At 47.2% G+C, this 12,826-nt stretch overlaps 2 protein-coding genes across 2 annotated transcripts in view; both read left to right on the forward strand.

Moving 5' to 3' along the window:
* Nucleotides 1–7,875: 7,875 nt before the first annotated feature.
* LOC119107066 (catalase) overlaps nt 7,876–12,826 on the forward strand; it is a 14,712-nt gene continuing 9,761 nt past the window's right edge. Inside the window, exon 1 of the mRNA XM_037230420.1 lies at nt 7,876–7,998. Coding sequence (XP_037086315.1) covers nt 7,933–7,998 — 66 coding nt within the window. The 5' untranslated portion in view covers nt 7,876–7,932. The remainder of the gene's footprint in view (nt 7,999–12,826) is intronic.
* Nucleotides 10,805–12,793, forward strand: nmdyn-D7 (nucleoside diphosphate kinase homolog 7). The gene has a single exon (XM_037230421.1). It carries the CDS (start codon nt 11,454–11,456, stop codon nt 12,618–12,620), a length of 1,167 nt encoding a protein of 388 aa, XP_037086316.1. The 5' UTR covers nt 10,805–11,453; the 3' UTR covers nt 12,621–12,793.

Consider the following 12,826-nt stretch of genomic DNA (forward strand, 5'->3'; position numbering starts at 1 on the left):
TCTTGGCCTTGCGGCTTAGTCGCATGTGATTCGTGCAGTCCTCAGAGCTGTACCGTGTATCGGGTGTTATGGTGTGAGAGCTTTGTATCTGGCTGATTTTATCGCGACATGTGCACAGGTTCATACCATTTTCATTTTTCCATGCGTCTTTGTTTTAATAACGTTAATTCAATGCTTAACCAAATCAATCATGAGCATGTGAGGACACATTCGTCAATAATTTAACCAGTTTTTACTGGATAACGTTTGAACACTATTCCCGGCAGACTCTATCCCTCTCCCACTCGCTTCCCCTCCTCCCCTTCCCCTCCTGCCCATAGATCTCAAACAGAATTGATCAGCCTATCCAATTGCAATGGAACCAAGGCTTTTCGATTCGTTTTAACAAAGTCTCCATGTCTAGTGAGAGAAAAATTGGCGTCATTTTAATTTGGGGTCAGGAGGGCAAACAACTCCGAAAGTCGAATATTGCTGCGTAGGTCACTGTACCCATGTTGAGCAAGTGACTTTTTCGGGGCAAATAATCTCAACATGGAACAGCTGTGTCCTCCTTATACATGCAATGCTGAACTTCTAATTGGAGCATCACAGGCGGTTCCACCAGGAAAAATGTGATTTTTGACATAAGAATGCACGCTCTTTTGTATGATATTAACATGAAACGCATACTTTTCAATGCAATTTGTCAAGTCTCATGTGTTGTTCAGGATGAATACAGGTGAACAATATAGGTGCAGAACCAGCCCAACATTTCTTAGTCAACCAGGTGGTGGATGACGAGAAACCCCTTTATATAGCACTTCTGTCCTTCCTTGCCATATTGCACTAATATTTGTATGTACCTAGAGTTCCCAGCCTTGCAAGAGACAAATGCAATGCTCAAAGCAATGGCAGACTCAGGCCGGCGTAAAGGGTAGGCCTATTGTGCGCTGGGTACCCAAGCAAAACATGCAATTTTATAACACAAGAATGTTTTCATAAAACGTATTAGTTTTATTCCTAGAAATGACCATTCACACCGAATATGAAGCAGGCAAAACATTTAAGCTAGCAGCACTTAAAAAAATGTGGTTGCATAAACAGCATCAGGTATGTATAAGGTTTATACATAGGTGTGTACCTGTAGTTTGTATTTTTATATTATCCCCAAATGCAAAGAAGTTGTACCGCATGCCTCAACGCACACATTTGACCTCATGCAATGTAGCCCTCCCCCAAACAGCTTTGACCGATCCATGATCAATATTTTTTCTGGAAGTCCTAAAATGCGTGAAATATTGAAAAGACTGCTGCGTGGAGGTGGCAGTAAGTCCACGAAAATAACGCACCACAGTGCTTTCCCATTTTTCAATACTTGAACTTTGCCTGCGATGCAACATTGTGTACGTGAGCAGTGTTTGTGACATATATCAATCTGCCTATATATGTCATATAAATATATATATATATATATATATATATATATATATATATATATATATACATCCTAAGTTTATGAGCGATCCATGGCTATTACTTCACTCAAAAGTACAACGAAAGTGTGGCGCAAAACCTTGCGCTTGTTACCTTTCCCGAACAGCAGATTGATTCCCAAGTACAGGGGCCTGGAACTGTTTCTTAAGCACCGATGTTTGTTGGCATATTTCATCATATAGCTCTTTTAATTCTACGAAAATTCATAAATAATCGTGACGTTGTTGCGAATTCCCCCCCCCCCCACACACACACACGAAAAAGAGCTCGCACGCGCCCGGATGACCGGTTGAATACCTTTTGCTCGGGTGGGGGTCAATTTGATTCCCCGGGTCTCAAAAACTAGGAGCACAAGAAACTCAAAACCCTCAGAATGGGTTGGCTTGTATGTGAACTCGTTTGTGTCATGATTTGGGGTTCGTATGTTTCGATGCTCGGGTCAGACAAGGTCAAACAACGTCAAATTTAAGATTGGTGTGAAAAGTGCTCCCAGATCTTTCCAGGCAACCGCATTAAGCCTAGATATTTGTTCTAAGCAAAAGATCACTGTGTTCATTTAATATCAGTAAGCGTCTTTGACCTTTAGAAAGTCATGGTGACCAAACCTCTGCGAAATTGTTTTTGTTTTGCATTTGAATGAGCATTAAAGGTGGTGTTATGCAGTATACTTCTGCAAACAAAATGTTATCTGGGTCCTTTTTAGCCAGTGACCTACTCTGACCTTTAAGAGCCACATGGAATACGTCTGTTGCAGCCCCTGCTATTAATAAATTCAAAATGAGCATCAGAAACTTCCCCACACAGTCATGTCTGAAGTGAAAAACCGGGCTGGCCTTGACCTTGGTCTGACCTTCATATCTGATCGCAGTTTAATGGCATTTATTGCTACTAAGTTTAAATATTTTGTTTTGTTTTGCTTTTGTTTTTTTGCCAAGGAAGCTCGTGTATTCCGTTTCCTGCCATTGCTGCGCACCCGACGCACGCCCGATGGTTTCGTGGATGTGCATCGCAGCCGCCACGGTCTGACCCGCAGGGGCCGCGGGCAGAATCGTGTCCATGTGTGATCGGCCGGTGCGGCGGAGGGTTGATTTGTGAATAGGCCACCGACTGTGCAAGGTGCTGTCAGAAGGCGGAGCTGGGATGGGGTAGGCCGAGACATAATAACTATCTCGATAGATGTTTGGCTTCATCTCGCATTTCGTCGTCGTATCAGATTGAAAGATTCCCTAGAAATTGCCTTCGCTGACAACCACGGCCTGACTTTGACCTGCTATTGATGAGTGACCCTACAACGTACATACATTGTTATACTAATCGGCTACATTGTTCGGAATTTTTTCTGAAAAACCTTCGGGGAGGGGGAGTTGACTACCCTGCCGGGAGCGTGTAAAGCATAGTTTCGCTCCGAAAAACTTGCCGCGGATGGACTCGATAAAAACCGGTTGTTAAAAGCAAGGTCGTCGACTAAGACATTGCATCCGTGTTATGTTCCAACGCCTTGACATCAGTAGGTCATGGTCATCCAGCTATTTTAGCTCGCACACCAGCATCTCAGGAGGTCTGCTTTTTGCTTGAGCGGGAGCCTCGTTTGCGCTGCAATTTAGGTCCAACCCGGAACGGTAGTCGGATTTGGGCTGGTAGGAAAAGACCGCTTGCTTGAAATGAATTTGATAAGGTAGTAAGCAGCCCCGAGTTAGGCCACTTGTGACGTGTAAACAGTGACCATGCAGCATTTGCATGCATGCACAACAAGCGCAAGGGGTGCTTATGTTTATGTCCATTATTTTCACTGAATCAAAGCTGGTGGTGCCGCTTAATCCGCACTCAAAAGACATTCGGGCACACCAGAACATACGTACGACCCATTGTATCCAACATTTCTGCACCGGGGTACGTCCCCGTCACGTACAACAGCAATAGCAGCCTGCTTGCCGACTATTTTTCTGAAGAAGGGCGTTTTTACGAACGTTGCGACAACATTTGTTTGTAAAGTAAAAAGCCATCCGAAACGTGGAAGAAGTCGCCATCAAACAAGTGTGTAATAACGTTAGGCAGTGTGTAAATACGACTTACAAGGAAAGCTGCCCTGAATGGAACCTGGACAGCATATGAACGACAAGCTGAAGTGAAAGCTTTATTAACACAGGCTCTCGACGCGCAAACGACTTAGCATGGAAGCTGCAACAGCCATCACGTATGTGGCTTGGATCTTTTGCATCCGATCTTGGGCAACGCACCGCACGCCCCATAGCATGATGCTGTCTCTGGGAATAGAATGTCCATAGTAATCCACCTGTTCATGTTATTTTATTATTTATCCATACCTGACTACCCATTTACACATATCAACATACACATATCGTAAATAAGATTAAAGGGATTGTCCCACCTTTTGGGCATATCTCAAAAACATAATCTGAGGAAAACTCAGGACCAGTTACGCCTAATGAAACTACTGGGTGTTGTCACTGCCACCCCACAAATACAAAGAAAAAATATTTGTGTTTGAGTCTAAGTTACACTGCCAATGTTTTGCCATAGCACAACACTTTTGTCACAACGCTCCCACCAGAGCGGCTTTTTTAATCGAAATTTTGAGCTTTCAAGAAAAATTTCATGAAAACTGGTACTACCAATGAAGTCGGATGCGTCTCATCTCACAATAGATGAAAGGTGCGAACAAGGCGACACACACGCTTTAATGGCTATGAATGATGTCGCTCACGCATAGAGAGCAAATTGCTAATCACGTACTCTTGTGCTCAGGTGACCTGTGAAGAGGCGGTTAACAAACGTTTGCACGAGGCAGAGAAATGCGAACACTTGTCCTAAGCGACTGTTGGTGTGGTTTGGTGTTGTTACATGCCTACAAAGGTGTAGAGTTTGAGGTCGGTTGATGGTGTTGCGTTGGGTTATGTAGCAGTCCTGAACAGCAGACAGAAGCAGACAGACAGAAGCGAAGTCTTTTTACCAAGTACATCATCGCAGGTTAGGCCGTGGCGGCGACATAAGCATTACTGAGCGCTCCTTTTTTACTCCTTCGTAATGTTTTTAAGTTTTTGTTTGTAGACTTTGCATGCGAAAATGTCGAAGTCTCTGTTACCAGCCCCATCCCTGGAAAAGCTTAGCATATTATAAATGTCACACTTCCATGTTGGAACCCCATGAGTCTTCTTGAATTCTGTATTCAAGAACTGTAGTCACGGCAGATACGAAATTATTTGGTCGCACAAATGATAAAATCATGCAATAAAGGTCGTTCGAGTGCCCTTTGCATAAATGGAGAGCCATATGCATCGTTTTGATAGGGAATAATGTCAGAATATGGTAAATTAACGAGTGAGCCTGTTGAATGATGATAATGATGATAAATGAATTAAATCCTTTATCTGCTACATCATCAGAGGTTGTATTAGCACTCAAAGGCCTTGAATTGTTCTAAAAGTATTTAGACCGAATGAATTAAACTTATCTTTGACGAGGAGCTATCTAATTATCTAATCTAAAACGAGGAGCGTTTTAAATGTCATGAAGCACATGGGTTTTGAGATAATCTACCCACATCTTAAATGCCCCGTGACCATGTCTGACTCTAACTTTGGGAAGCCTAACTCAGGCCTGACGACCTAGAACGTTTATCACACTGTAATCACGCTTCGATGAAATGTTGACTTCCTGACCAAGAAGTACGGGCAAAATGACAGGTGTCGTCGACGCGTCCACGTAAGACCAAAATACCATAACAAGGGTGGCCGAGATCTAGCCGATACGAACTAACCGATATAATAATATTCCTTAACGTAGCATAGTTTTGGCATGCTTTAGCTGCTAGCATTAAGTCATTCCCAAGTGCCTAGGTCCACAGGCCATAGGGCATAGCCATTTGGAACAGACTCTAAGCAGCTAGCCCCGATGTTGACAGGCATAGAATGTGATCGAGCTCTTCCAAAATATACGAGAAGTTTCGCCTACGCCGCCATTGCTTCATGCGGCATGCAAGAACGCGCACGTTCTTTCGCTGCTCGCAAGCCCAAAAGAGTTTGTGTGGCAATAGCGACGCCGTCATCTAGAAATACTGAATAGGCTTGAGTTTTCCTTCGCAATTGCCTCGTCCATAATAACAAAAAAGTGGCATTTGACGCATTCCAGAACTTTTTCAACAAGAGGGAAACATGATTCGCTCAAACCCATGATAAGAGGCGGTACCAGAGGGGATGGGGGGGGGGGGGGCGGACGCTGGGGCACGTGCCCACTCCGACATGAAAGTAAGAGTTCCCCTTTAAGATATCGTCATTTGTGCAGAAAGCGCCCTTAAGGACTTGGTGAAGGGATTATGACCCAAGGTCAATTTTTAGGGGGAGGGAAGAAGACACCTCTGAAGCCTAAAAGGGTGTCATGTGGTCTGGACATGTTTTCTGAAATCTAGAAGCATGCATTGAAATTAAAAGAATGTCCCAACCACGGATTGGATTTCCAAACCTACCCCCTACCCTCCCGGCTCGCTCCCCGAGGACTCACTCGAGGTCCCTCGTAGTCCATTCCGAGGACGGGAAAAACCATAATAAAAAGCGCCCCAACAACTGGAACCGCACGCAATGACTTTAGGGTGCCCCTGAAATCCGAAAATACGTCCCTAGCGCTAAAAGAATGTCAGAAAGAATGAAAGGGTGCCTCACACTCTAGGGGGCGCCCCAAGGCTCAAGGAACACCCATTGGCGTCCAAGATATGTCCGAAGACCTTTAAACGCTCTAAAAGGGCGCTCTAATGGCACTCTAAAAGAACAAAAGGACTTCCTTAACTTTTAAGAGACTGACGGGACGCGCCTGAATGGCAAACTAGGACGCCTATGCCTGAGAATATGTTCAAAGTCTAAAAGAACGCCCTAACGAATATTAAGGCGGCCAAAACCATGGGGATTAAAACCATGCCCTGAGGACTCAAAGGTGTTCCTAAGGTCGGAAAATATGCTTAAAGGAGTTTAAGCACGCCGTTTAACGTATGGGCGGCCCAAAAACTGGATGGGTGCTCCCTATGGTCTAGATGGCGTCCCCGATGTATGAAAATAGGTCCCGATGGTGAAAAGGATCCTTTAAGGACGCAGTGACATCCAAATCCTCACAGAATCACCCGGTGGGGTTTCAACAGCTTTCGTTGACACGCTTGGGTCCGCGTTTCGGAAGTTCAGTGAAGAGACACTGCCTCGCCACCACATACCCTGGGGGAAAAGACGTGGGTTGGCGTGGTTCACACCGCCTGTGGCTTGGTCGGGAAGTATCTTATTTATGTGATTATGGATATCCATGGTGGGGCAGTTCCATGCGACACGGCTTTTCTGAGCCTCAAGTCAGGCCAATGTGAAACGGTGGGTACAAAGGTCAGCACTCTTGAACAGCGCAATGCATGCTCGCACACTCAGCAATACGTTAAATAACATGGACAAAATAATTTTCGCCTTTTTCAAACGCCTTCTCACCAAGTTAAAGCCAGTTATGAGATCTCAGCCGAAATCAGCGTCATCGGAGAAATTTCAATTAAAAGGAAATACGACTTCGCGAAGCTGAAGCTGAAGTTAAAGCCGGTTTCGTTGTCATGCCCGAACCAATTATGCATTCCTTAGGCAGACAAGGCAGCGTTCGCACCTCATTGAAAGCAACGAAACAAAAGCATGTTTTGTTTGTTTAAGCTAAATATTTCTGTGAAGATGAGCGCTTAAAATGCAAATTGCTGTTTCTTACACTGTAAACGTGATCTAAATGTCCCTGCAAAGTACCGAAGTAAAACGAATAATGATGTTGGATATTCCAATGTCAGGGCAGTCGTGCGGTACCGATGATACGAGCTCATACCATATGCTCTTCATGTTAGGGAGAGCTAGTGTTATGTGGTATGGTTGTCTGCTTGGTGTAGATTAATCAGCCAAGGTGCGCCTTGTGGTGCTTCTAACGATTTTCTAAAATGGGCAGCGAGAATCCGTTTTTTTGTGTATATGTTTGGGATCCTTCGATTGCTGGAAAGCCCCCCCCCCCCATCAAAATCACTGGATGCGCACCTGTTCCTGATACCCGACGCGCAGGAATCTTGAGTAATTATATGCAATTCGGTATCATTTCAAGATTGCACCAACATTTTTCGACAATAAATCCGAAAAGAGCTTGCGCTGCTTTGGTTAATTCTCAACTTCCTAGCTTCATTATATAACTATGGCAGGGTCCGGCTATGCACTCCAAGTGGCGGAGCGCCGCGGGCTGCTGCTAAGCCAGTTCTTGCATCATGCACGCGGCAGCTTGAGATCCGCTGTGCCCCCGCCCCTCCCGTGCCGCCGGGAGGGAGGGGGAGGGGGAGGGGAGGGGTCACCTTCGCCGCGGCCGGCCGACCGGCGACCAGCGTCATTCGCGATCGAGACTCGGCCGAGCGCGCCAGCTCTGACCTGCATCGCCGATCCCCATCAGCCAGCCACCATGGTCAACGCGGACAGAGACCGGGCCTCCGAGCAACTCAACTCGTTCCAGGGCACGGCAGCCAAGGTGGGTGAGCAGAGCACCGATGCCACCTGTCGCTGGTGCTGAAGCTTCTGGCAACAGAGCCATTACATGTGCGTCAAAATGCAACTTTCATAGGGTGTACGGGTCAGTGTTATATAACAGTGGTCAGTTGGTGGATCGTTCCATCACTGTACCGATTTATATGGTATTGGCCGGTCGGTCGATCCGTCTGTCGGTGTCATCCATTGCATTACCGCCTCAAATGTGATTGTTCGACGTTAATCGATAATTAGTAGTTTCTGAGTGACAGCCGCCTGGGCAAGGCCCAGTTCGTGGGTGAAAAGCCCCAAAAGAACCTCAAGATGGGTATTTCAGTTAAAACCCCCATATAAGCGTGGCACACTCCCTAACTGGAATACTGTAACTCCGCTGGTGATTTTTCCTATGATTTTTTTTTACTTTACTAGGCAAGGCGAAAGGTTATTTCGTAATGACCAAGCCAAATGCGTGAAAATTAGGAGCGAGCTTGCACGGAAAGCCGGGCGCGAGAAAAGCGTCACCAGAGAATGCTGTCCAAACTTGTTAACGTTACGGGCCCCGCATGGCATTGGAACCGGAGTTCAGTGCGGTCCACCCCGCCCAACGATGCTAAGTGAATAGTTAATTTGGTCATTCATTCGGCGTCATTAATTCATCCTGATGTCATTCCGACCATTCGTGATAAAGGTGAAAGCAAAGCGCGTATAATTGTATGTGCCAATTTACTACATAGCTCGGAACATGCTGTCAGATAAACGTCTCACTAGAAATGCCATGATATCAGGGCAGTCATTGAAGTTCCTCAGTGTTTTCTTTTCATCGTGAGCACAAATTTTCAATCCGTGCTATGCAAATCATTGACTTTTTAATAAAATGAAACGTTTTGAGGCAAGTTGTGAAGCCTATTTCCTTCTTCTCCCCTTCGTGTCGCAAGAAGTCATATACCCGGTTAATGACCGGGATTTCGATAAAGCTTTCCACGATTTACCCGAACAGTTTTCCGGTAAAAAACATCGGTGCAGTTACATCGTTACCTTTAAATGTTCCAAAAGACTTATTTCCAGTTATCGCGTGGTGACGCGTTGTATAAGCTGTGCATGGCTCGCATGTGAAGCCTATTGATCATAAATTGTCAGTTATTGATATGAGTATCTCCATTCCTCCCCATGCCAGAACAAAGATCAGATCGAACGGTGTTCGTCACTGTGTACTTATAACAAATGTGAAACCTTTAAAATAGAAATTTACCTCGGCCTGACTGCAAGGTAATTGGTGGTGAAAAGGAACGAGTGTCACCACTAGGCAAATTAACTGGTGCTTTAGCACAATGTACCTAGCTTTAAAAGTCGTGCATTGATTCAAAAGAGCTGAGTGGAATACGCCATCAAAACAAAGCGATGTTTCGCATGCATTGTGATACAGGAGTGAGGCCAGTTGTTCAGGATGGGGCGCTCAGAGGCATTTTAAATCGTTTCTTTCCACGTACTACATTAAACCTACTGCTTAATCTAAGTTCTTCGAAATGTTTTGGGGCTGAATCCCAAAAATCCCCAACGCGATAGCTTTCGTTCCGTGCCCTTGCTGGCATGAGCCCCTGATGTGCTGCATTGATGTAAGCGTTCAACCATGTTGAAGCATTACAAAATAACAGTACTCAACTATGTTTTGTGAACCTTTTTTTAATAAACACCAAATTAATAAAACCCACAACATAAGCACCATTACTGAATAGCACTTGTCACAAATGCATTGCCTTTTCGCATGGGCCTGACAGAAGACGGTTATTGGGCTCAATGCAGGAACGTCAGGTTGTTAAATAGATTTAACCCTGATCGCTGGTGTCAGAGCTCACGGTAAGCAGTGTTTGCCGTGTGAGCTGGGAGTCCTGCTGTCCGATCGTGCAGCTCCAGGCCAACGGCAGAGTTCTCTCCTGCTCCCTTTCGTGTCGAAACAAATCGTTTTCCCGGTTAGTGACCGGGGTGTCGATCGGGACCGACCCGCGGCCCCTGGCGAAAGTGTAGCGTTCCGCAATGCTCGGCACGGTCTGACCCACCCTGTGACGTCACCGGAGCGTGGCCGCTGCCACCGGCCGTCTAAAGTGACTCGGACCTACCCCGCAACGGGTGGGTGGATCGGAAGGCAGGCGCTGTAACCAGCCGGGCTATCGGAAAGGACAAATGATTTAATCACACGTTGAAAACAACATGAATCTTAGGACTGTCTAAAAATGCAGTTATTTCGGACACAATCAGAATGTACCTGAACAAAAAAATATTATAGTGGAAACAGCTGATTTCAGTGAACTACAGTGCCCTCAGAGCCACTAAAACACCTTGATAAGTCGTACAATAGCATGCGCCATAAATGTAATTAGGCGGGGGATGGGGCTACGCTTGTCATATTATCTCTTTTTTAAAAAGAAGTTTATTTTCAGAATTGTTTTTGGATTTGACTGGAACTCTGAGTCGGTACCATAGAACACAGGCACTCGTATTGTGTGAGCAAATGCTGACTGAACAAACGCTGCGCGATCTGCATCTGCAGACTGAATGGATCGTGCCAGTTTGCATAGAAAACCGCCCCGATGATTAACCTCGGTGAAGGTTAGGTGAGCATAATGGTTGGAAAATTGCTGTGAGCTTTGTTTGTGTTTGCAGTTGAGATATGTTTGTCGGTAATTTAAAAAGTAGGCCAGGGCCTACACCCGTGTATGTTGGAGTGTTTGCCGCCCATGAAAGTGGTGCGTTGGTTTCCTTTTGTATCCGTTGCGACTGTTTGAACTGTAATCGGGGTTATAAACGAGACTGGTCACATTCGCCTCCGTCTGAACTTGTGAAACCGGTCAGAGATTTGATAACTTCGAGAAGCTGCAGAACTGGTAGGAGAAATTCATGCTGAGGTCAAAGACTGATGACGCCGATACGATAGCCCATTGAGTCTAATGCTAGATGGATAATGTCTTATTGGTCTTGGCACTGGTTTAGCCAAGGTCCAGCCGAAACTTTAATGGTAGCGCTAGTGTAGGCAAACGCTAATGCCAGCGATGTTATGTGGCCAAATGCGGATTGATGTAGTGCAGTGAGCCGAGGCTTAGACAGTTTCAAAGGCCGACCCATTTCGTTGGCAAACCACAGTTGCATGCTGTCTGCAGTGGTTAAATTATACAGTGGGAATTTCTTTTCAAAAGGGGTGCTCGTGGAGCGTATTCTCGTGTGGCATCCAAGTTTTTAAAGGGGCTTCACTCGTATCCGATGGTATTTTGTAATACGCTCACGGCCTTTATGATCTGGGAAAAGTTGCTTTTGTTTTAAAGTGTTTTAATTATTGGGGAACTGCGGTTTGCGCTGGTCAGTAAACCAACACATAACTTGAAGTTAAGCACGTCGTAGTTATTGTTTTGCAAGTTGTAATTATTCTGGCATTGCGTAGAATTCGAAGCATTTCGGCTCTTTAAAGCCATGCCCCCATTTCAACCGGCTAGCCAGGAGAGAGTAATTTTCAATGTTGAATGGTTTGACCCGGAATCGTCACTCACCCGGGACATGATACTATATTTCTACATAGACGATGGTTCCGTGGAACTCTTTGACCGACGTACCAATCGCACCTTTCTGAAACGAACGCAAGTCTCGACCATCGGCTGCAAGGACCTCTCTCTCGGGAGCCATATCACCATATTGGGTCGACACATGCGCATCGTTGAGTACGCCAATGAGCGAACCCGCACCTTCTTCGAGGAAGACTCGCAGACGACATTCGCTCTGGTGAAGCCAGCCGCCGTCCAGCACCTGGGCAAAATCCTGCAGATTATCGAGAGCGAGGGCTTGAAGATCACGCGCGCGCGTATGGTGCAGCTGGAGCGTCACGAGGCGGACCGTTTCTTCGCCGAGGAGCAGGCGCACTGTCAGGCGGCCGAACTGCTGGCCTACCTGACGGCCGGGCCGTGCGTGGCACTGCAGCTGACCGGCAGGGACGCAGTGCTGCGCTGGCGTTCCCTGATGGGCACCACTGACTGCTTGACGGCCGGTGAGGAGTGCGCCGACACCATCCAGCGTCAGTTCGGCGCCGACCGCGCCAACAACGCCTTGCACGGCTCCACCGGGTGTGAGGCGGCCGCGCGCGACCTGCGCTTCTTCTTCCCGGCGGCCGGCGCGCCGCGGCCGCTGACGTCAGCCCGGCTGGCGGCCGACGGCTCCTGCTGTGTCATCCTGCCGCACGTGCTGGCCGAACGGCGGCTGGGCGACGTCGTGGCCGCCATCCAGGCGTCCGGCCGCCTGGCGGTGACGGCGCTCGACCTAATGACGCTGACCGGGCCCGAGGCGGAACGGCTGCTCGAGGTGTACCGCGGGGTATTGCCCGAGTGTGGCAAGATGGTGGCGCAGATGAGCTCGGGCCCGCTGGTGGCGCTCGAGCTAAGCGGCGTCGAGGAGGGCCAGGACACGGTTGAGGTGCTGCGCGAGCTGGCCGGACCTCGCGACCCGCACCTGGCGGCGCTGCTGCGGCCAGAGTCGCTGCGCGCCCGGTTCGGTAAGGACCTGATCGCCAACGCCGTCTACTGTACCGACCTGCACGAGGACAGCCTAATGGACAGGGAGTACCTGTTCAGAATCCTGCAGCCATGCTGAGGCAGGTCACAGCGGGCTTAAATTCCAGAAGAATGCGTATGGCTTCTGAGGATACCTGAGCTTTCTCCAACGATACCCAAGCTTTTAATCTCGAACTTTTCAATAGACAATGTGTGAGGAACCGCTGCTGGCTTGTTCCGCTCTCTCTCTCCTCTCTCTCTCCTCTCTCTCTCCTCTCTCTCTCTCTCTCACTCCTCTCGCTCTCG

This window comes from Pollicipes pollicipes, unplaced genomic scaffold (assembly GCF_011947565.3).
Source record: "Pollicipes pollicipes isolate AB1234 unplaced genomic scaffold, Ppol_2.1 Scaffold_6686;HRSCAF=7923_pilon_pilon_pilon, whole genome shotgun sequence".
Lineage (NCBI taxonomy): Eukaryota > Metazoa > Arthropoda > Thecostraca > Pollicipedomorpha > Pollicipedidae > Pollicipes > Pollicipes pollicipes.

What these genes read in the sequence shown, in the direction of transcription:
- nmdyn-D7 (XM_037230421.1), top strand. Translation starts at nt 11,454, where the DNA reads ATGCCCCCATTTCAACCGGCTAGCCAGGAGAGAGTAATTTTCAATGTT.